The following is a 25,043-nucleotide window of genomic DNA, read 5'->3' on the forward strand; positions in this document are numbered from 1 at the left end:
CTCACAGGATGGGATTAAATGAATATATGGAGGGCTCAGTGGGAAATCTGAGGCTGTCTCCCATCCCCCGCTTTACAGAAGAGGAAACTGAGGTGCCCGGAGAGAAGCGTTCCTGCCTGAGGTGACGTGACCCAGGCAATAAGGGCAGAGCTGAAGCAGGTTGATGGTTTTTAGGACTACAGTTCTACAGTTCTGTAGTTTTCTCAATAAAGAGAAGTTTTCTGTTTGGCAAGGATGTAGAAAAATTGGAAGTGGTACAGTCACTTTGGCAGTTCTCCAGCAGGTTAAACATAGAGTTGCCATATGACCTAGCAATTTCATTTTTGGGTATATACCCAAGAGACATGAAAACTTGTCCACACAAAAACTGGACCCCAGTGTTCATAGCAGCATGAGGCGTACCACCCAGACTGTGGAAGCAAGCCAGCAGACGACTGGGTAAGTAGGAGCTGGTCTAGCCATACAGCAGGCACCTGTCTGGCAGGAAGGAAGTGCTGTGCAGATACATGCTTCAGGAAGGCTAACCCACGAAAATGGTGCTCAGTGGAAGAGGCCAGTGAATAGTCTGTCTTTCTCCTTTCTTCCAGGCAGGGATGAGGGGCAGAAACCCGATGTTACCTGTCAGGGAGAGGCAGTGTTCTACAGTTATTACCCACGTGGGCTCTGGATTAGATTGCACCTGGTCAGATTACCTCCAGTGTTGACCACCAGTTCTGCCTCAGGCAGATCCAATGCTTAATCTCTTCAGGTCTCAGGTTTTTCATTTCTTTTTGGCTGTGAAAGGGGCGATAATGGTACATGCTTCATAGGGTTGTTAGGAAGATTAAATGAGATAATCCATTTAAAGTGCTTAGTACAGCCTCCTGACCGGGGTGACTGCTGCTAGCTTTCTCCTAGTCCTGAGATCCAGCCCCGCTTCCAGCAGGAGGCCGGGATCCCTGGACACAGCAAACCCACCCCCATAGTTCAGGAGATCTTTGGATCCTTGCAGAGAAAAAGAAGCCACGAAGTTTACAACTAAGTAGATTCTGGGGGCGCCTGAGTGGCTCAGTCGTTAAGCTTCTGCCTTGGGTTCAGGTCATGATTCCAGGTCCCGTGGTCCTGGAATGGAGCCCCACATCAGGCTCCCTGCTCAGTGGGAAGCCTGCTTCACCCTGTCCCACTCCCCCTGCTTATGTTCCCTCTATTGCTATCTTTCTCTGTCAAATGAATAAATCAAGGTCTAGAAACTAGATTCCATACTTTGATCAATTAACACTTCCCAGGATTTGTGACACTTTAAAGGACCACTGCTTCCTCTTCTGAGTGATAATAGCGTACAGATAAATTGAGTTAAATCTCCAGAGTTGGAGCCCCTTGGTCTTGCTGCTTGGCTGGCTGGCTGACTCTGGGCCTTGCGTAGCTGCCTTGCCTGAGGTTAGTTCATTAGCTCCATTGCCGGTTCAAGTTAAGGCAAATATATCTGCCTTGGGAGTTTGCAGCTGTGCATATATTCCCAATAGAAACAAGAAATCAATGCATAGAAGCAATTATGTTTATTGTTAGGAGCAAACTCTCTAGTTAGCAAAATGGCCTGGTGCCAAATTAAAAGAAAAATAAATTAAGAGTCACAAAAGAAAGTAAGTGTCACATTTAAGAGACACATTAGGAGATATGTCCTCACTTTAAACACCGCTGAGATTCTTGTTCTTTTCCTGCTTCTCCTGCAGCTTTACCCTTTGGCCATCCTCTTTCTATCGGAGCACAAGAGCTCTTAATTGAAGTACTGTACAAATCAGCTCTAGGCAGTTTGATACTAGGGTAGGCATGGTTTCTGAGCTGCCTGGTGTGCTGGAGCATTGTTAGAAAGCAAAGGGATTGAGCTTTAAACAGCTTAATAAAATTAACACATTGTGATGTCCTTCTCCCCCTGCTCCAGCTCCTGTCTGCCCTGACAGGAGCCTTGGTAATACACTCTCTGCCAAAGCTTGAAAGTCTTGTTACATGACCAACATGGACAGGGGAGTGGAGCTGTCAGGGCTCCCCCAAAGCAGCCACACTTCATGTTGCCAGTGCAGGATTGTATTTGACATTTAATTTAGGAGCCTGGATGCCTACATATAAAACTTAGTGTGATGATAGTGATAAAAACCACCTAGACTTTTATTTAAGGGTCTCCTCCTCTCCTGTCTCCCTTCTTTCCCTTATCCTGCTTAACCTCTCATTCTGTTCAGAAATAAAACTCAGTCTGCTCAAGGAAAAGGGTGTTTTCTTTGATAACTTAAGGCTGAAGTGACAGAATGCAACTCTCAGTCTACCTCAGGTCTGTATGTAGATGCTTGTTTGTGTATATAAACAGCAAAATTTGAGAATCACATCTCTCCTGACTGCGTTTAGCCAAAGGACAAAATCCATCTGTCTGCGGAGAATGTCCATTCAACCCAGTGATTTAGTTGATGACTATGCTTTGTTGAATGGCTTCTGTTTACTTCTGTGGCCAGTGAAATAGAGTCTTTGATAGCTCCTTACTTCCTAACTCAACCTGATTAGCTAGACATTGTAATCTCCATTTTACAGATCAAGAAACAAAGATTGAGGAGGTTTAATAACTTGTCTAAGGCTAATGATGCCAATAAATTGTCTTTCTATGATTGCTATATAGAATTGTTAGTAGTTGTAGGAGATAACTAACTTTTACCTATGGAAGATGGGTTGGGAATAGTATACCAATAGAGCGTTTGTTCAGACTTTCAGAGAAAAAAAACTATTGAGTATGGCGTGCTTTCTTTTACTTCTATGGTGGAATAGCTCAGATCTTGGAATCAGATGACCTGTCCCTCTTGATTTGTCTGAGCCTTTATTGTCATCCATAAGCTAGGCTAATCATATTACACTTTATTACTAAGTGCCCTGAAAACGGGAACTTTTGAGGAGGAGATAAAAAAAAATAATGGAGGATTGGGCACCTGGATGGCTCAGTTGGTTAAACATCTGCCTTCAGCTTCAGGTCCTGATCCTGGAATGGAACCCCGCATGAGGCTCCCTGCTCAGCGAAGAGGCTGCTTCTCCTTTTGCCCCTAACCCCACTCGTGCTGTCTCTCAAATATGTAAATGAAATCTTGAAGGAAGGAGGGAGGACAGTTAGCATGGCCTTTGGGGGCCCAAAAAATATTTTAGCAACTGTAGTTAGTTAACAAGCCCTGTGGTTCTTAGGTAAGCATTGTTAGCTGCTCCAGTAGCTAACAGTCATAGGGTTTTAGTCTGCAGAAGAGAGACATATAATAGAAGCAGGTTGGGAGTTTGAGGGGCTGACTATACCTATAGACTGAGTGTGGCAGCTGAGGGGCAGAATGTGATCTATCCGTCCTACACTCTGTTCTTTGCCTCTGTGCGGTTGAAGTAGACTGTATCTGATTGTATCAAACTAGAAAAGGCAAACATTGCTCCTTGATAGCCTGTGGCCCTTTACTAAGACTGAAGGAGCCTCTGGTTGACTTCCTTAGTCTTCATGCATAGGTTCTATGAGAAAGTCTTTCCTGTGTTCCTTTGGGAAATTAAAATATGCTCTCCCAAGGTTGTAGGCTTGCTTTCTTTAAGAAAACTAATTGGGGAGTCTTTATCTGTGAACGCTCAGTGGGTACCTGTGAAAAGCACAGAATAAATGTCTATGGTTCCAGTTACTTGGACCAGCAGAATAGTTCTGTTGATGCTCCTATGTGCCCAGAGAGTAGTGAGTGCTTTTTATGTATTATTTTGTGTAAACGTCACAAGGTCTGTGAGCATATTACTACCTCTGTTTGCCAAATAAAATTTTCATTTTTCTGAGCTTCAGAAGCATTGAGTTACAGCAGAGTCAGCACTCTGTCTCCACCACAACAGACTCCCTGAGGTATGCCATTTAGACGTAGCAAGGAAGACTGACACCGGCACCCCAGCTCCCTTTCCTGAGCGTTCCTGGTGGAGCGCATTGTTTGGTTTCGATAGTATACAAATAGCTGTGGCTTTGCAGGGCAAGTGTTCGCATAGAGAAGTGGAGTGAAGGTGGAGGGGTGAGTCTTGTTCTAAAATTGCTCTAATCTTCAGCAGGTAATATAAGCATGCTTTGTGTGTTCAAGTCTAAAATGCTTAAAAATAGTATAATTTCTGTTTAGTTGCCCCTGAAACTTTCCATGTCAATTCCTACCTCCCACTTCCTACAGGATAATTTCTGAAGCACAAGCTGTCTTTCTGGCTTATGCACAGGTTAAGATGGAAGAAGAGCAAGAAAACAAGGTGAAATAGAAGTTCTCACTCATCTTTCTGTACAGGCCCTGGGTGTCTCTGGGGACTGCTTCTGCTTTCACATTTCTATAGGGGAGGTCACCCAGAATTATTTTCCTGTTCATTCAGGAAGAGTGGTGCTAAGAAGTCTGTGATTGCTTTCTTTATTGCCACCCCAGGGTCAGGTAAGAAGACAAGCATCCAGAGCACAAGCAGTTGTATCAGTTCAAAGGAAGCCTTGCATTCCTGTTGCACTTTTCTCTGGTGAGTCCAGTTCAGTGCCACGACATGGGGTTCCACATCGAGTTGTCATGGCAATAGAGTCATAGCCACTGATAGCGCAAATAGGAGGGGATGCTCAGCAGGGATGCCACGACCATAGCATCTGCATCTCTCACAGGAAGGGCTGGTCCGCTGTCGGCTGTGACCCTGTCTCTTTCAGACCGCTGGGGACCCACAGTCGCTCTCTGCTTCCTAGCTGATTAGCAGCTTCAGTTCAAGTGTTTGTTAGGATCCTTCCAGTACAAAGCCTTTAGGAGGCAGTCCTGAGCCTCCAGTGCTGCGTGTCTGTGTGCACGTGCTTGTTGTGTGTATGTTTGTATTCATATTTGTATTTGGGGATGGAAAACCATGAAAGGGAGGAGATTCAGAAGAAGCATACTACAGGTTCATACGCATGAAGCTATTAAAGAAAAGTAGTTAGGCTCAAGGACCAACGTTTATAGTCTTAGGAAGAAGCACTCCGGCAGAAATAGAGGAAGGCTGGAGTATTCTGACTGAAATATGGGGCTCCTACCTGAGTTGAAGGTACAGGCCAAACCAAAGACTATATAAGATAAAGATAAGGTCTAAACACCAAGGAGGAGATTGGGGGATCACCCAGCATCTCTTTGGGACTTACGGTTTTGTTCAGCAAATTAGAGGTATGAGTGACAGTGGGAGTGAGCTGAAAGGCCCTGGGACAAGGGGGCAGGTGGAGCTAAAATGGAGCATTCGGGTCTAGAGACCAGGTAGAGATATCCAGTGGAGAGTAGTGGAAGAGAATGCAGAGAAGGGGGTGTTCACAGACACAAGGGCAGGCTTCTTCAGCCAGTGTGGTGGAGAGGCAGATGTGGCATAGCTCCTGACGGTTTAATGTATTGACCGCCATTTCGTGCAAGAGCTCAAGAAGAGATGGAGACATGTTCCTGGTGGAGAAAGTAAAATTTACCTCCAGAATTTAGAGTCTGGGCGATTTCCTAAACTGTGGTGGTGGGGAAGGCAGGAAATAGGTCAAGGTCTGAAGGGAAGACATGGAAGAAAAATATTGTGGTTAAAAGGAAGCTTGTGTAGTCAGGCTGTGTGGGTGCACATTCCAGCTCTGCCACTAACTCTGTGTATGAATTTGGGCAGGTTTTTCATCCCATCTGAACCTCAGTCTCTTCATTTATAAAATTGATAGAATAATAATTGTTACCACTGGGTATCGTGATGATTGAGGTAACACATGTGGAATGCTTATGGTAGTACCTGCTATCTGGGCACTCAGTAAAGGCAGCAGTGCTAACAGTGAGGAGGTGGGAGAGGACTCAGTTTGGGCCTTCATGGTTCAAGTAAGAGAAGAATATCCAGGCAGAGACACACATCAGAAGGAATTGTGAGGCTGGAGGCCTGGAGAGAAAAATCCAGGTGTAGGAGCCGTCTCTGTGGAGGGAGGAGTTGAATCGTACAAGTGGGATGAAATTACTTAGGGGGAAGGTGTGGAGAGGAAGTGGTTTGGGCCCCAGAGGACATTTGACAAGGTCTGGAGGTGAGGGGTGATGCTGCTGTCACCTTCTATGTAGAGGCCAGGGGTGCTGCTGCGTATTTCACAAGGCACAGGACATTTTCCCTATACCAAAAGCTATCTGCTCCAAGTATCTGTAGTGCTGAGGTTGAAAAAATCCTGGTTAGAGGAGTTTTTCCTATCATAGTCTGTAAAATTGTAAAGGGATGGAGCTGATAGAAAGAAAGTTTGTAAAATTGTAGGGATGGAGCTGATTGACAGAAAGCCAGAGAAGGCCAGGCTCACAGAAACCCTGGAAGGAAATTAAAGACTGAGGGGCATCAGTAGTGCTAAATGCTACAGACAGGTGAGTAGTGAGATTAAATAGAGTCGGCGACCGGTAGACTCTTCACTGGTGTTTATGACAGCAGACTTTATTTGACCTTCCAAATAAACTTGGTGGTTAAAGGTAGGAGAAAGGGTAATTGCTTGATAGAGTAGCATCGTCAAAGGAAAAAGGTTATTTTATTCTCTTTACACTCATTTTGTGTCACCTTTAGAATTTCTAAGGCAGATTTCTCGTCCCCCAAAGCCGCTCTTGTTTTGGCGACAGTTGTGATTAGAGACAAATCCAGACTGGTGAATTAATTGCTCCAAGAATGCAAAATTTATGCAGTTGTATCATTTTAGAGATAAAAGAAAAACTGGCTTTTCATGGTTAGTAGCTCAGGAGCCTGAGGGTCTGAGAGATTCAGTGATTTGCCCCAAGTTACATAGCTGGTTGGTTCCAAAAGACAGGACTAACACTCAGGGCCTCTGACTTCTCATCCTGAGGGTGCTCCTCTGCGGAGTTGCTTTCCGATGGTCTAACACTGCTTCTCAGGCACTCCGTTTCCTTTTCAGTATCAGGGTGCTCTGTGGAGTGGTTGTCAGCACACTGACCTGGACCAGGGCTGACCTGAGGTGAATCTTTGCTCCATAGCTTACGTGCTGCGTGGCACTGGCCAGGTGACTTCGTCGCTGTGGGCTTCAGTTTCCCTAACATAAAATGAAAATATCATTACCTATCTGAATGTTAGATGAGAAACACATATGTAATAGCCCTGGCATACTGCCCACACATGGTGGCTCTTGATATTTTCATTTCTTTATTCATAAGGCCCTATCTTTGTCACGGATTAGAGGACCAAGAGACTGTCCAGTGACGGAATCAGGCCATAGTTAGGCATGCCTTCTCTTTTCACACAGCGTTGCCCCTAACTCCATCTCCCACTTGATCACACAAGCTGTATCCCTAGGGTTAGCACCACCATGCTTGTATAACGTCCTGAAGCCAATGTCCCTCTAGTACTGTAAGGATGTCCATTTCTCATTTATGAGCCTGGTAGTTCTCTAAAGTAAGTGGCTTCATACTTTGGTCATTATTGGATGACCGAGTTAGATGTTCTTTAGAGTTTTTCAAGACACTAAAATCTGCTCTTCTGAGGGGCCTCAGGATGACTGAAGCTCCCATGGGAGAACCTTCAAATGACAGCAGCAGCGTGTGTTAAGTGCTTTGCTCTTATGGAAGCCATTATTTTAATGGGCTTAAGTTGAAAAGGGCTTTAAAAAAACCTTGATTTATTATAGAAAAAAGAAATCAGATTAGGAAGGAAGGGTCTAGTATTAACTGGGAAGGCAAAGAATGAAAATGTTGACATGCTTGAGATGAAGGTTCAGGTGGAGGAACCACCTGGCTCTTTGGATGCTCATTCCACCTCCACGTGCCCTTCCCCCCCCTTCTCTAGGCTCCATTTCAGGGGCTATTTCGTTTTCTCTTTTAACTGTATTAACTTTTTTTTTTTTAAGATTTTATTTATTTATTTATTTGACAGAGATCACAAGTAGGCAGAGAGGCAGGCAGAGAAAGATAGAGGAGGAAGCAGGCTCCTGCTGAGCAGAGAGCCCGATGTGTGGCTCCATCCCAGGACCCTGGGATCATGACCGGAGCCAAAGGCAGAGGCTTACCCCACTGAGCCACCCAGGTGCCCCTATGTAGCCTTTTCATATTAAATTCTTTAATTTAGTAAGAGGTATTTAATGTTCCTTCATGTCTTTTCATGGCTTGGTAGCTCATTTCTTTTTAGTGTTGAATAATATTTCGTTGTGTAAATGTATCACGTTTTATTCATATATTCACCTAACTTCAAGACATCTTGGTTGCTTCCAGGTTTTGGCAATTATGAATAAAGCTGCTGTAATACCCATGTGCAGGTTTTTGTTTCAACACACATTTTCATCTCCTTGGGGTAAATATCAAAGAGCTTAATTGCTGGATCATATGGTAAAAGTATGTTTAGTTTTGTAAGAACTGCCTAACTATCTTTTAAAAGTGGCTATACTATTTGGCATTCTCATCAGCACTGAATGAGAATTCCTCATGCTCTAAATCCTTGTCAGCTTTTGGTGTTGTCAGTGTTTGGAATTTGGCCATATTAGTACATGTGTAGTGGTACTTCATCGTTGTTTTAATTTGCATTTCCCTAATGACAAATCATACATCCTTCCTGTGCTTATTTGCCATGTGTATATCTTTGGTGAGATGTCTGTTCTGGTTGTTGGCCCATTTTTTAATTGGATTCTTTACTTTATTATTGTATTTTAAGAGTTCTTTGTATATTTTGGGAACAGTGCTTTATCAGATTTATCTTCTGCAGATATATCTGGGGCTAAGTCTATGGCTTATCTTCTCATTCTTTTAACTGTGTCTTTCACAGAGAAGCTTTTAATTTTAATGAAATCTGGTTTATCAGGTGTTTCTCTCATGGATAGTGCCTTTGAAATTATATTTAAAAAGTCATCACCATAATCACGGTCATCTAGATTTTTTCCTGTATTATCTTTTAGGAGTTTTATAGTTTTGCATTTTACATTGAGGTCTGTGATCCATTTTGAGTTAATTTTGGTGAATGATGAAAGTTCTATGGCTAGGTAGGTTAAATTTCTTTTGCACATGGATGTCCAGTTGTTGTAGCACTATTTGTTAAAAACTCTTTTTCTATTGTATTGCCTGTGCTCCTGTGTTCAGGATCAATTGACTACATTTATGTGGGTCTATTTCTAGGCTCTGTATTCTGTTCTATTGATATTTTTGTTTGTTCTTTCCTCAGTTCCACACTATCTTGATTACTGTAGCTTTATAGTAAGTCTTAAAGTTAAGTAGTATCCTCCAACTCTGTTCTTTTCCTTTGATATTATGTTGACTATTCTGCATCTTTTGCCTCTCCATGTAAACTTTAGAAACATTTTTATTAATATCCACAAAATAACTTGCTGGGATTTTTATTGGAGGTGTAGTATACCTATGGATCAAGTTGGGAGAACTTATATCTGACAATATATAGCAGTCCTATCCATGAATATGGAGTATCTTTATATTTATTTAATTCTCCTTTGATTTCTTTCATCAGAATTTTGTAGTTCCCTCATTCATATTTTCTTAGGTTTATACCTAAGTATTTCACTTTGGAGGTATTAATGTAAATGGTATTGTGTTTTTATATTCAAATTCCACTTGTTCATTGCTAGTATATAGGAAAGTGATTGACGTTTATATATGAACTTTGTATCTGGCAACCTTGCTATAATTGCTTATTAGTTCCAGGAGGGGTTTTTTGCCAGTTCTTTCAGATTTTCTACATAAACATCCATGTTATTTGTGAACAAAGACAGCTTTATTTCTACCTTCCCAGTCTGTAAACACTACCTAGGACATTTTAGTATGTTGAAAAGGAGTTTTAAAAATGGACATCCTGGCCTTGTTCCTGATCGTAGCAGGAAAACTATAGATTTTCACTACTGTTTTTTTTTTTTTTTTTTTTTTTTTTTTTTAAGATTTTAATTTTAAGCAATCCCTACACCCACTGTGGAGCTTGAACTCAAAACTCCAAGGTCAGGAGTCACATGCCCCATCAACTGGGGCAGCTAGGCATCCCTGTAGTTTTTTATTACAAAGTGTGATGTTAGCTGTTGATTATTTATAGATATTTTTTGTGAAGTTAAGAATATTTCCCTCTAATTCTGGTTTGTTGAGAGGTTTTTTTTTTATCATAAATAAATCTTAGATTTTATCGAATGATTCTTCTGCATCTATTGATATAATAATGTGATTTTTCTTCTTTAGCCTGTTGACATGATAGATTATATGAACTGATTTTCAAATGTTGAAGCAGCCTTGCTTACCTGGGATCAATCCTGCTTGGTTATGGTGTATAATATTTTGTATACACTGTTGGATTCAATTAGCTAATATCTTATTCAGGATTTAACTTTTTCTTTGAACTTCATTTCTTTTCAAAAATTACTCTTCAAGAATAAATAAGTGTTATACATTATTACAGAAAATTTGGACTGAAAGTGAAAAAAAAAGTACTCAATCCTATCACTCAGAGGTAATCACTGTCCAACATTCTGGTGTATTTCTTACAGTCTTTTTAAACAGAAATATTAATAACAGCAACAGTAAAATTATTATTACTTCTTTGGGTAGATACAGAGGTAGAGACCTCATGATGCTGTATTTATATGCAGTGGGGTAATGAAAGGAGGTAAAGATGATCATGTGACAGCTTTTGTCTGCATTTTCTGATGAAGATGAGAAAATTGGTTTAAGGAAGAGATTAAATGCTCACTTCAGTAAGCTTTTCTTTTCTCAATACCCCCACTGTAAAAGCCAAGCAACAGAGGCTTCTAACCAGGTTGTCAGGAAAATATTTGACTGTACTCAAGAATGTTAGTAATGGAATGTAGTTCATAGTTCGTGAACTATTTTATTATTGTATTTTAGGTTAAAATACAACAATTTCTAGGTTGCTGGATAATTTTCCAAGCCTTAGGAATGAACACTGGTTTTATTCACAAATAGTGGTTATTCTTCTCATACATGAAAGATACTGAAAAAGGACTTTGTCCTCGTTGATGAAGCTCTTCCCTCACCTGCCCTCACTGGAGTCTGATAGAGATTTGGAAAGCGCTGTCTTGGAGCAAAATGCCAGAATACATACGAGAGGCAGTACAGAAGCCTTAACTTTGAGATTCCCAACCTGAAAGTTTCCATGGACACTGGCATGCTGGGAAGGTACTGTGCTGGTGGGAGTGAAGACAGCTTGTCGCATCTGAAAAAACTGCATTTCCTGCTTTTTTATTTTTCTGTTTTAGAACAGTGGCCATTCAGAAGAGGAAAGGGGGAGTGAAAGTGTACTTCTTGACATTTGGGGAGGTATTTAGAGTCTTCACAAACTATTTCATACAGTTCACACTTTTAAAGATCATTTTTGGAATAGCCTCCTTTAAACTTACTCACAGGGAATTTGGCTAGTAGAACAAGTATTTCTGAACTCTTCAACCAATGTAGACTCAGAGGCTTTTCTTTTGTGTGGCTTCCTGCTCCTGATCCTGTTCCATCTTTCTCGGTTCATGTCAGCAACACTTTTCTGGAACAAATCTTTCTTAAAGTATGATGCTTTCTAGCTAGTATGCCTTTTTCTTTTCTTTCTTTTTTTTTTTTTTTAAATAATCTGCCTATAATAGAAAACTAAATAAAACCTTCGTTTCTTATAAGCCAACTAGCTAGGAGTTAATGGCTTATAACCCATGTCAAGCATATCGAATGGTGTTGTTTTTAAGTACAAGTTCTTAATTCAAGGTTTTATGTGTTTAATTATGTATGTGTAAAGTGCCAGTCTGTATGACTCTTGGGTCCATCCTAGCTTGGAAATATTAACTACAAGAGCATATAGAAAGTAGCATGGGATGAAACTTAACTCTTCAGATGCGCATCCTTTATCCCAAGATTCACTTAGGAGGGAATAACATCTCAGTGGGGATAATAACAGAGCTGCCTGTTGACCAAGGAAACGTCTTAATTAAGAAGTAAGTTTGAAGGACCTGAAGCAGGCAGAAAGGGATCATAACAGGCAATATATTGTAGCACAGAGTATGCTGGACTGGATGAAAGGAAAGCTGGTTTCTAAGCTTAACTTTATTACTGCACATGTGCGTGTGTGGCCTATAAAATGGGAGGTTGAACTCAGCTGTAATGAGAACAGTCAGATCTTCACTAGCTAGTTACGACTATTCACAAATAAGCCACTCAGTTTTTCAAATTATAATGTTGTGTTTAGGTAATTTTAGTAAAGTGCTATCTTTAAGTAGTAATGTAGATTTTCAGCCTAATGCAACGATAACCAAGATATATCAACTGGCTCATACCCTAGGACTTTAAAGTTTCATCAAATTAGGGGCACTGACCAAAGGGAGGCAGCTCCTGTTAGGGTTTCATTTGTGTAGGGGACCCAGGTATTGCAGGGAGATTTTCCTGGAGACCACTACCAGTGCCCAGGAATTCCTTGAAGGAGGCGGGAGAAATTTTTCTTTTAACTAGAGTACTTCTACTTTCAGTTCTGTTGTGTTTTAGGGTCCTACATTAAGATTTTGTTTAGGGTAAGTGAAGCTCTATGGCTCTAAAAAAGCTTAACAGCGCCAGTTTTATTGTTCTGTGATACACCCAGCCTTCCCTTATCTGCATATGTAGAATTTTCTTTTTACTAACACTGTATGTAGTACAGTCAGGAATATGATACTGTCACTCTCACCTTTGAGGAGGTGTAGGATAGAGGCCGAAGAAATTCTAAGAAACCTACGCAGAAATGATGTTAGTGGCTCTCAGGTAGCTGGGGCTGATGAAAGGGGTCTGCTGCTCTTGGAGAACTGTGAAGTTTGTAGCAGGATGGAGTTTTGGTGGCAGGGAGGAGAAATGAAGCCTGAAAGGGAGTTTTGAAAGCTCATTCACTCCTGCCATTGGGAAGAGTCCATTCTCCAGAGTACTGAACCTACTATATGCCAGGTTTCCCAGGGAGTCTGTCCTTTGGCCTCGGGATTTGAATGGAAGCTATGACCCAAAAATGTGTTCTTACTATTTTGAACTCGGTTGGGGAATATCTTTTTGTTGATTAGTAGAGAACGGGGGTGAAAAGGATACAGGTTTTGGAGAATAAATTATTCTGGCTTCAGTTCTTATTTGTGGCCTGATCTGTATGAGATAAACTGTACAAAATAAAGGCTGAAAAACCTGTGTAAAACAACAAGAAATAGAGAATTTGATTTTTTTTTTTTTTTAAAGCCCCATGATTTAGTCACCTACTGCAGTCTGGCCACACCTTTCCTGACTGACGTCAGCTTCTGACCTGAACCACATGTGTGTGTGAGGGCTAGTAAAATAGGTTACGAGTCCGTTTTTATTGTGTTCCCCATTTTCAGTCACTTGCAACTGTTAAAGAGATTTTCTCGGGCATTCAGAAAAGTTAATCTCTTAGCTAAAATTTCCTAGGTTTAGTCTGTAAGAGAAGATCTCAGGTCTTTATAATACCTAATTTATTTCAAAGTTCGAGATCCATTCATAAAAGGTCATCATAAAGCATAACAGTCTTGAAATTAACACACTAAAAATAAAAAGGAACTACATAAATAAACACAAATCACAGTTCTCAATCTGATACAGATATGCAGAGACATTAATAACATTTAACACTCCCCCTCCCCTTTTCTTTCACACCAGGAAGAGTACCTGCAGAGAGTATAATGAATTCCTGAGGGCTTATGTCACTTAGTCACTTGATGTGTGAATAGAGACGTGTCCTACGGGCCTTATTTTGTATTGGACGTTATTATGGCAGTGTTACAAAAGCTGCTTAAAGTATCAAGGCTCTTTCGGTTTTTAAGAGGCTAATTAAAAATGGCCCATCGTCCCCTCTTCTGTAGACTTTCTCTTCCTCAGTCTCAGTTATAGCTTTTCCCAGTTTGGCTTTCCTTCTCGGAGACTGTTCTAGCCTGGAGCACCAGCCTGGGAGCAGGAAGATTGGTGGTCCCTGCATCTTCTACAGGTGTCCTGCGGCTGCCACTCTTCCCTTATCTGTCAAAGAAAGGATTCACTTAATGACAGCTGCTGTTTCTCTCAGCTCTAAAATTCTCGCATGGCCTTTCTCCCTTTGTCCACTGTGTTGCCCTTTCCCTGTAGTTACTCACTGTACAGAGTTGTTCAAAAATATTCCTAAAATGCATGTAGTTGGGAAAAAGCATCAGTAAGTGTAGTTACTGGTAGGATACAGAGTTTAGAAGTTCTTATTTTGTTAGTTCTCACTTTGTTTACCTTATGCCCCAGACAGATAGAGCCTATAGTCATATTTTATTTGATATGCTCAGTGGTTGCTACAAAATAAATCAATAATATATTTTTACTTATCAGAGAATAAACATTTTAAGGCTTGACATGATCTAATATTGGTGAATGTATAAAGAAATGCCTGTTGTCACACCTTCTTGAATGTAATTGGTACATCTGTTTTGGAGGGCAGTTTGGCTGTATCAGTCAGTATTTTTAGAGTATGAAATAAATTGACTCAGTGACTCTAGAAGTCTCTAAAAAAGCCTTATGCGAATATTAAGAGATGTATCCAAGGATGTTCATTACAATGTCGTTTGTAATAGCAAAAATCTGAAAATATTCTGAATTTCCATTGAGAAGGAAAATATTTAATGTTTATGCTTTATCTTTTTATTTTTATATATATAGATATTCATATTTGTATATATCCACCTCATGTAGACGTTAAAAATAATATAATGAGTGAAGTTGATCTGTATGTACTAACATACTTTAAATAGAAAAGCAAGATCCAGAACCTAATGTTCACTGTGACCCACTTATATAAAAACCAACATAATTGTCTGTATACATATATATGTATAACTAGAAAGAAAAATGGCTGGAAGGATACATACCAAAATATTAATACTAATTAACCTCCAAAGAGAAAAATGGTATCCAGATGAAGAGAAAAGAATTTCATTTTTTATAATCTACACTCACCTATTAAATTGTTAAAAAGTGATTAGGTATTGCTGGTATAAAAAATGAACAAAAGGAAGAGCAAAAAGGGAAAGATAAGGAATTACTTCCTAATGACTAAAAAGGCAAAAGGATTACCAGGAAATTAATCAACAGTATTATGGGAACATTGTTTAGAGGATATTCCCAAAACTTCTGGACCACATAGGAACCTGGTTGGGTTATATTTTGGCCAGGACTGCCTAGCACTTACAGTAGCAGTTCTATCTTCCATTTCTTTGTAAGTCCAACTTATTATCTTTACTTGTTTGTGTTCTGCAGGTAACCCGGGACCAGATGAAGGTGTTCATACAGCAGGAATTTAAGAAAGTTCAGAAAGTGATTGCTGATGAGGAGCAGAAGGCCCTTCATCTGGTGGACATCCAGGAAGCAATGGCCACTGCTCATGTGACTGAGATACTGGCAGACATCCAGTCCCACATGGACAGGTTGATGACTCAGATGGCCCAAGCCAAGGAACAACTTGATACCTCTAATGAATCAGCTGAGCCAAAGGCAGAGGTAAAGGAGAATGCCTACAATTTTAGTAGCAGGAGAAACAGTAGGAAACTGACTGTTGTGTTTCTTAGCTCTGGAAACTCTCTTTTGTGGTCCCTAAACATGAATGAATTGAAAGCTCAGGGTGTAGGTGGTTAGACTGGTGTGTAAACCAGTGTGGAAGTATTGGCTGCTAGGGCCTGCACCCAGCAACTGGGTCTGGCAAAATATTTGTCTACCATGACTTAAAGGAGTATAGTTAGTAGGGCAAATACTAATCACAGTTAAGGAAGGAAGCCAGAAATTAGAGCCAGAGAAGAAGGCAATTGACAGATTCCAAGTTGTGAAATGAGCCTATAAATAAAGTCATCATAGGGATGAGAACAGGGTGAATGAGAATGTCAGGAAGTGGCACATAAAGCAGGCCAGAATGAAAGGCTTTGGACCGATTCTGTGAGTAGTGAAAAGGTGCCTCAGCCTGGTTTTTATGTGGAGCCAGCTGCATAAATTGCGGGCATAACTGCTAGATTAAAGAGGCATGTGGCGCTGGAACGATCAAAAAAGGTGTGAATGAAAGACACCAGGTGAATGTTGAATCACTACAAATATATCTGTATTCATTGTTATTTCCTAACAGACAAAAACAAAGTCTTATGCATTTTACCAAACAACATTTTCAGGCATTTAGAAAGTAATTCTAAAATAAAATTTAAGATAGCCATTTAAAAAAAGTATTATAGAACCTGTATTTCAGCCACTGGGGAAAAGCTTTTTTTCTTAAGATTTCTAGTGTTATGTTGAAAATTCTGGTCAAGCTTATGCCAGAAGGGTAGGCCCTTCTAGAAGAAAACATAGGGGAGTCCTGCAGACTCTCCAGGACTGCTGCTGACTCACGGTACTTACTGTTTAGCTAGCAGTCTTGCCTTGGCCCAGGAGAGCCTGGGTATACAGAATAAATACAGAATAAGTGAGCCAACTAAGGAGCCAGATTATCATTCAGGAGACAGGTATTGTCCAAGCCATCCTGACAGAAAATGTCAGAGACCGTTGGACAGTTATCTGCTTCACTCATACAGAGCTCTTGATTAATCTTCATCAGTGAGTGAAAAGAGTTGAGTAAGTCTTGTTCTTTTCATTTTATCCTCCACAGAATTAAGAAAGTATGTGCCTAAATAAGTTTCTAGATAATCAAGAGAGTACTTTATATTCATCATTTCATTTAACCCTTATATCAGCATTCATTATCTTTGTTTTACAGATGGGATGTTGAGATACAGAGAACTGGAGACCCTGAGCTAGTGTCATTTAGTTAGAAAACGGAGCGAGGATTCAGATTGAAGTCTGGGCTATCCCAATGCTTATGTTGCTTTCCCTACTATGTGCAGTATGTCAAGTGTCCATTTGTATACATGGGAAAAATGACGAGAATCAGTGCCCTAGACAGCTTTGCATTCCTGAGACCTTTGATTTTACTTTTTTTTTTTTTTTTTAAGATTTTTCATTTATTTATCTTTCTGGGAAAGATAGCCCGTGTCAGGGGAGGGGACAGAAGGAGAAGCAAACTCCCCACTGAGCAGGGGGTCTGATGTAGTATTTGATCCCAGGACCCTGGGATATGACCCAAGCCACGGGCAGATGCTTAACTGACTGAGCCGCCCAGGTGCTCTCCTGAGAACTTTTATAGTGTGGAAGTAGTCACTGTGTGTCTTAAACAAAAATTTCAATCAGAGTTAACCCAAGGGATCAGTGGCATAACTCTGTCCCAAATTCCCCCTAAATTGGAACTCCACATTTATTATTACTAGTTTTTTTTTCCAAAAATAAAGATTTATTTTTGAGAGATAGCCTCCACTCTTTTATTTTCATTTCAAGTAATGAATTTAGTCCCTCCCCAGTATTTAACCATCCTCTAACCAGTTTAGGTGCTCAACTGCACTATGCTTATTAACTCTGATGGAATTACCCTTAGGGATGCAAAACTGACAAGGCCCAAGGACCAGGCTGTGGACAAAATAAGCTATTAAAAACAAAATATAGCATTCGGCTGGCTAGAGCTTTTACAAAGAGCTGTTCTCATCTAACAGCCTCTCGTTCCAGCTAATCTGGTAACTTATTGATCAGAGAAAATCTCCAGTACCTCTCTTTCACTCAGCAGAGGAATTCTTTTTCTTTCTTTTGCACATTATGGATTTTTTTAAATCACCTGCATTTCAAACTTGGCCAAAAGATTCTTCCCCCTAACATTTTATTATGAAAATTTTTGAACATATAGCAAAGTTGAGAAGAGTCTACAGATTACAGCCATATACTTCCACGTAGATTCTACCATTAACATTTTAATATACTTGAATCAAGATTTATACATAGCCATCTTTCCAGCCCTCCACTCTTCAGTGCATCTTATTTTTTGATGCATTTAAAATCAGATTTCAGTTTCTGATTCTGAACAAGATGAGTAAACATATTTTACTTTATTACTTCTACTAATCACAGCAAAAATTCCTGGACAAAATATTTATTTATTTATTTGTAAAAGATTTTATTTATTAGAGAGGGAAAGAGCATGAGTGGGAGACGGGGCAGAAGGAAAGGGAGAAGCAGACTCCCTGGTGACCTGGAAGCCTGCACAGGGTTCAGTCCTGGGACCCTGAGATCATGACCTGAGCTGAAGGCAGATGCTTAACCAACCGAGCCATCCAGGTGCCCCTGGACAGAATATTTAAATCACGTACTAGAAGACTCCCAAAAGTGAGAAAAGATGGTCCTGACCAGGGATCTTGGAATTTGAGGAATTACATAGCAGAGTTCCCTTCAATTTGTCTTGCTTCCTGTATATCCTGGCCTGGGTGCCTTGCAAACTGGAAACTATAATGAACATGGCAGAAAGAAAATCTCCAAGAAAATCCTGCTCTCTGTAGCCAAAGAACTAGGAAGAGGGCAGTTCAGCTATAGAGAAACCTTTTGACCAATCCTGCATATTCTGGAGACACACACCGTGAATATAGCTATACCCCTTCCCAGCCCCAGTTGGCTTTGCAGTAGTGGAGCCAATGGGGTGGATACCTATTTTTTTCTTTTTTGAAGATTTTATTTAGTTATTTGACACAGAGTTCAAGTAGGCAGAGCGGCAGACAGAGGGAGAGGGAGAAGCAGGCTGTTTAGTTGAGCAGCGAGCCCAATTCGGGCCTCAGTCCCAGGAACCTGGGATCATAACCTGAGCCAAAGGCAGCTGCTTAACCAACTGAGCCACCCAAGCACCCCAGGAAACGTACTTTTTTGTCTTCTTCTGCAGTAACAAGTTATCATTCCTTTTCCCTGGAGCCTTTAGGTAAATGTCAGATTTCTTTCATCATCCCTGCCCATCTCAGTAGTCAGTGCTGTCTGTCTCCCTTGGAGCCTAAAGGTAGAACTCTTACTTCTACCCCTTGCCTGCAGTGTCAGGAAGGAAATAGTATCCCTCCCCTTTGGAGACTGTAGATGGAGCTCTAACTCCTCCCTCCCACCCCTACCTTAACTAGGCACTATACCTCCCCAGCTAGGTCGGTGGGTAGAACTTTATCCTTGCACTCTTTCCTATAGTAATGAATTGGGCCCCTCCTACTCCCCAGCCAGCACTGTGGAGACGGTAGTGTGGAATTTTGTCATCTTGGGGGGGCAGATCAGAATAGCACTGCAGAATCTTTTAAACTAAATTGACATTTGAACCACAATCCACAAACCTGATCCAGGACACGTGTTCTGCTTTCTCCTCCTCCTCCTCCTCCTCCTTCTTCTTCTTCTGTTTTTTAATTCTAATTTTTATTTTTATTTTCATTTCATTTTGTTTATTTTTTTTTAATTGGAGTATAGCTGACACACAGTATCTCATTAATGTAATAGGATATGTGTTCTGAATTTAAATAGGTTGACTTCTTACTGGAATAAAAGATTTAAATAGGAACTAGCTTCTTAAATACTCAGAATGTTCAGGATACAGTCCCAAATCAGTCACTCTGATGCCTGATGCCATCATCAAGAGGACACAGAGTATAGAATTATCAAACAAGGGTTTTAAAGCTACTATTTTGAAAATGACTTAGCAATAACAAACTCTGGAAACCGATGAAAAAGAAAAAATCTCAGCAAAGAAATAGGAGATATAAAGAAGGACCAAATGAAAATTTTAGAATTGGAAAATATAATAACTGACATAAAAGATTCACTAGATTGGCTCAGTGGCAAATTGGGGATAAGAGAGGAAAGAATTGGTGAATTTGAAGATAGAGATCCAATCTGAACAACCAAGAAAAAAGATTGGAAACAATTGAAATGGAGTCTTAAGGACCTGTTGGACAATAAAGAAAGATCTAGCATACATGTCGCCCATGTCCAGTAGGGGAAGAAAAGGATTGCGGTGCTGAAAAAATTGAAGAAATAATGGCTTAAAACTTCTAAAATTTGGTTGAAAGACAAACCTAGAGATTTAAGAAGTTAAGCAAGATAAATTCTAAGAAATCCGTACCTAGACATATCAAAATCAAAGTAGTGAAAAGGAAGGACAAAGAAAAAGTCTTGAAAGCAAAGTAGCCAGAGAGAAATGACACAATTAGCTATGGGGAACAAAAATGTGAATGAATGTAGTATTTATGAGATTTGCTCTGTATCTGTTGAAATGATTACATGGGTTTTTTTCATTATTTGATTGTAATGGCTGATTATATTGGTTAATTTTACAATATTAGATCAGCATGGCATTCTTAAGATAAACTCCCACTTTGTCATTATGTATAATTTGGGTTCAATTCATTAATTTTTTTAAAAAGATTTTTATTTATTTATTTATTTGACAGACAAAGATCACAAGTAGGCAGAGAGGTAGGCAGAGAGAGAGAGAGAGGAGGAAGCAGGCTCCCCATTGAGCAGAGAACCCGATGCAGGGCTTAATCCCAGGACCCTGAGACCATGACCTGAGCTGAGGCAGAGGCTTTAACCCACTGAGCCACCCAGGTGCCCCTCAATTCATTAATAATTTTTTATTTTATTTATTTTTTTAAGACTTTATTTGAGAGAGAGCAAATAGAGTGCAGGTGGGGTGGGAGAGGGAAGAGGGAGAAGCAGACTCCCTGCTAAGCAGGGAGCCCACTCCATTCCAGCACCCTGGGATGGTGACCTGAGTAGAAGGTAGGTGTCTAACCACCTGAACCATGCAAGTGCCCCTCAATTCACTAATCTTTTAAAAATATTTTTAGGTCTGTGTTCAATGAGGGATAGTCATCTGTAGGTTTTTTTTTGTTTTGTTTTTTGGTGTTTTTTTTGTTGTTGTTGTTTAAGATTTTATTTATTTATTTATTTATTTATTTATTTATTTATTTGACACAGAGAGAGGGAGATAACAAATAGGCAGACAGAGAGGCAGGCAAAGATAGAAGGTGAAGCAGGTTCCCTGCTGAGCAGAGAGCCTGAGGCAGGGGCTTAACCTGATGAGCTACCCAGGCACCCCTGTAGTTTTTTATTTTTATAACATCATTGTCTGACTTTGGTATTAGGGTTAGCTGGCTTCAGAAAACAAGCTGGAAGTATTTTTTCCTCACCTATTTTCTGGAAGTTTATGTATAATTTGTGTTATTTCTCCCTTAAATATTTGGGAATATTTGCAGCAAAATCATCTATCCTGGAGTTTATGTGAAAGTTTTTGATAACCAATTTAATTTCTTTAATATAGAGCTATTCAAATTTTGTTTGATCTCACATTTATTTAAATTTTTATTTGTGTTGTATTTAAATTGTGTTATTTTTTTAAATTGTATTGTAATTTTCAAAGAATTTGTTGGTTTCATTTAAGTTGTACTTTTTAGTGTAAAGTTGTTCATACTGTTTTCTTGTGATTTTTTTTAACTGTAGCATCTACAATTATAACCCATCTTTCGTTTCTGATATTGATAATTTGTGACTTTCTCCTTTTTATCCTTGACAGTCTAATTACCATTTTAATTTTGTTAGTGATAAAGAACTTTTTGATTTGCTAATTTTATTCTTTTTCATTTTGTTTAAATGTGCTCTTCCTCTTTCCTGCTTATTTGGAGTTTACTTGTTCTTTTTTCTAGCTTTGTAGATGTTTGCTTTTACTACTTTTTTATGTCAGCTGTCAAAACTATACTTTTCTCTCTAAACACTGCTTTAGTTGAATCTAAACTTTGGCAATGTTTTATTTTCACTCTCATTCAGTTTGAAATATTATTCATTTACTCTGAGATTTTTTTTCTCTTTACTCATTGATTATTTGTGAGTTTCTTGTTTAGTTTCCAAGTACTAGGGACTTTCTTACATGTCATACTATTGCTCATTTTTAATTTTTTCCATTGTGGTCAGAGAACATGTTTTGAATGGTTTCAAGCTTTTAACATTTATTGAGATTTGTTTTATGGCCCAGCATATAGTCTATCTTGGTGAACGCATATGTATTTTATAGTTTGGGGTATAGTGTTCTGTTAAATATCAATTAGGTATTCAAATAACTTACATTTTTACTTATTTTTGTGTATAGTTCTGTCAGGTGCTGAGAGGTGTTAAATTTCCAAGGATGTTTAAGGAATTACTTATCTCTCCATTTAATTCTATCAACTTCAGGTGTCTTGAAAGTCTCTTTAAGCAAATACATACTTATGATTGTTATATCTTTCAGATGAACTGACTCTTTAATCATTATGAAAGTCCCTCTTTTTCTCAGATAATACTGTTGGTCTTCATGTCTATTTTATCTAACATTAGTAGAGCCAATCCAGTCGTACGCTTGCTATTCTCGTGGTATGTCCCCATCAATTTGTTTTTGATCTATCTATTGTTAAAGTGTGTGTCTCTTAGACAGTGTATGGCTGGGTTCTTATAATTTTTTATCCATTCTGATCATCTCTGCCTTTTAATTGAAGTGTGCAGTTCATTAACATTTAATGTTATTAAAATGGTTAAATTCAGGTAAGCCATTTTATGATTTGTTTTCTGCTTGTCCTCCTATTTCTGTTCCTCTTGTCTTTTCCTGTCTTCTTTTAGACTTTTGAAAGTTATTTGAATTCCATTTTAATATATTTTTGGCCTTTTAGCTCTATTACTTTGTTCTTAATTCGTACAGTTTCTATGTGGATTGTAACATATGTATTGTAATATATGTAACATATACAATATACATATAAGTCCTGAAGATTTCTGCCTACTAAAAATTACTACAGTACCACTTCACATAAAATGTAGATACCTTGAGGGACACCTGGGTGACTCAATTGGTTAAACATCTGCCTTCAGCTCAGTTCATGATCTGAGTGAGAGTCCCAAGGTTGAGTCTCATGTCAGGCTCCCTGCTCAGCAGGGAGTCTGCTTTTCCCTTCACCCTACTTGTGCTCTCTCTTGCTTGCTCTCTGCCTCTGAGATAAATAAATAAAATCTTTAAAAAATTGTAGATACCTTGAAACTATATAGGCCAATTAACACTTTTTATTCCCTTTTATGTTATAGTCGTTAAGTAGAAAATCTACATATGCTATAAACACTGTAAGACAGTGATGATTTTAATCAATCATATGCTGTTAAGGAAGTTAAGGAAAGTATAATCATAATTTTATATCTGTATATGTATATAGTATTATCAAGTTTGTGATAATAGTTGCATAACTATAAATTTAAATACACTGAAAATAGGTAATTTTATGGTATTATAAATTTTACCTCAGTAAAGCTGTTAAGAACAAAAGTTGTAAATAGTCCACCTGCTGAAGTGCTATTTGCCTTTGATTTATGAAAATCATTTTAAAACCAGTTCATTAACACGTGTTTAAGAAATCTGGTACAGATGAATTTGATTACGCTAAGTAGAATCACAGAGCTTCTAGTTGAAGAAGTCCAGAGATTACAAGGTTTCCTGGTCACATTTCTTTTTTAAAATGTGTTTTTAATAAATCTTTTTGGGTCTTCTTAGAGAATATAGCGTAGAAGAGAAGTTTCAATACCATTCCCACAGGACTAATGAGATATGGTCTTTTTCCTCTTCAAATAACTAAATAAAGTTATTTCTTTCTTATTTGTTTTGGAATGTTAAAAACTTATAGACAGAGCAGAAAGCAAACACACTAAATTGATTCGGATATTTTTTTCTTCTTTTTTCTTTTTAGTCTATGTGTTTTGTTCTTTTTCCAACTTTTTTGAGATAAAATAGGCATATATGTAAGTTTAAGTTATACAGTGTGATGATTTTGATATACACATACACTGCAAAATGATTATCACAGTAAGCTTAGTTAATATCCTCATCCCCTCATGCTATTTTTTTCCTAACATTATATTTTAAATTTTCTTCATATTACCAGAAATTGTCCAGAAACATAATGTATGAATCCTGAATCAGTGGTGCAAACTTAACTTTTATGTTATTTTAAGTTATTTCCAACTTTCTTACTGCCATTTATTACATTATAGTTCATGCCTTTATTTATAAATCATATGTAATTACTAAGTCAAAAGTATGAATGTTTCTTAGTCTCTTGTACATATTTGTAAACTGTCCACAGAATGGTTACATCAGTGTACATTTTATCACCAGTTTTGACAGTCTCTCATTTTTTTGCCTGAATTTTATAACTTCTTTGCCAAAGTCAGTATTAAAAAATGGTGTCTTTATTTTTATTTGCATGTCATGATACTTCCATCTTTTGTCTAGTTTTAAGAGAAAAGTACTGAACTACATGAGATGATTTTTAGGAAAAGTTCAAATGAGCAAATCATTAAAAATGATACGTATAGGGGTGTCTGGGTGGCTCAGTTGTTAAGTGTCTGTCTTTGACTCAGCTCATGATCCCAGGGTCCTGGGATTGAGCCCTGTATCGGGCTCCTTGCCAGCAGAGAGCCCGCTGCTTCTCCGACTCTCCCTGCTTGTATTCCCTCTCTTGCTGTCTCTCTCCGTCAAAGAAATAAATAGATAAAAGTCTTTAAAGAATGATATGTGCATACCCTAAACATATATTTTAAACTTGAGATACACATCTGTATATTTCTTTGATTTTTGACTCACGGCCTTTGAGAATATGGGTTTGCTGCTTGGAGTGGATTGTTATTTTTCTGGCGTAAACCACATCCCTACTGCACTGTTTATAAGGTCCAGTTTCAGGATAACATTTGAAGCAAGCTGAATGTGGAATCCTAGACTTTCATACTTTATTTCTTCTAATATTATGCATGTGTCTCACCTGCATCAAAGTTGACAGCAGTTTTTAACTCAGCTTTATTGTATTCTTTGGAAGCATTCAGCGTAGTTTGGATGGAACCAGTGGTTCCCTCTTGCATTCACTTTTTGTTATTTAGTAAAATGTGTTGTAATAATTACAAGCTCAACTGATTTAAACAGCCTTAGGAGCAAAATTATTTGGTTGTGGGTGAACAGACATTTCCACAGGTGGGAGTAGAAAAAAGGTGTCAGGGTACTAGAATGTAGCCTGCCAGCCAAGAGCATTGGGGGTAGTTGATGGAGGGATTTGGGAACATTGCTTAACCTGAGAAGTCATTTAAATAGAAGCTGGTGTTCAGCAAATAGAAGCCTGTGTTTAGCAAACTTTCAGTTTTAATATTCTCTGAAACCAAGATCCACTTGTAATGGGGGGGTAGAAATTAATCTTAAGT

The 25,043-nt window shown here is 38.9% G+C and overlaps 1 protein-coding gene across 2 annotated transcripts in view; it reads left to right on the forward strand.

Annotated features, from left to right (window-relative positions):
• Positions 1-25,043, forward strand: part of TRIM44 (tripartite motif containing 44) — a 108,459-nt gene that overhangs the window by 29,137 nt on the left and 54,279 nt on the right. For both annotated transcript variants that reach the window (XM_082748974.1, XM_082748975.1), the window contains one exon: positions 15,189-15,428. In XM_082748974.1, coding sequence (XP_082605100.1) covers positions 15,189-15,428 — 240 coding nt within the window. The remainder of the gene's footprint in view (positions 1-15,188; positions 15,429-25,043) is intronic.

The sequence above is a fragment of the Mustela nivalis genome (genome assembly GCF_964662115.1).
Source record: "Mustela nivalis genome assembly, chromosome: 9".
Taxonomy (NCBI): domain Eukaryota; kingdom Metazoa; phylum Chordata; class Mammalia; order Carnivora; family Mustelidae; genus Mustela; species Mustela nivalis.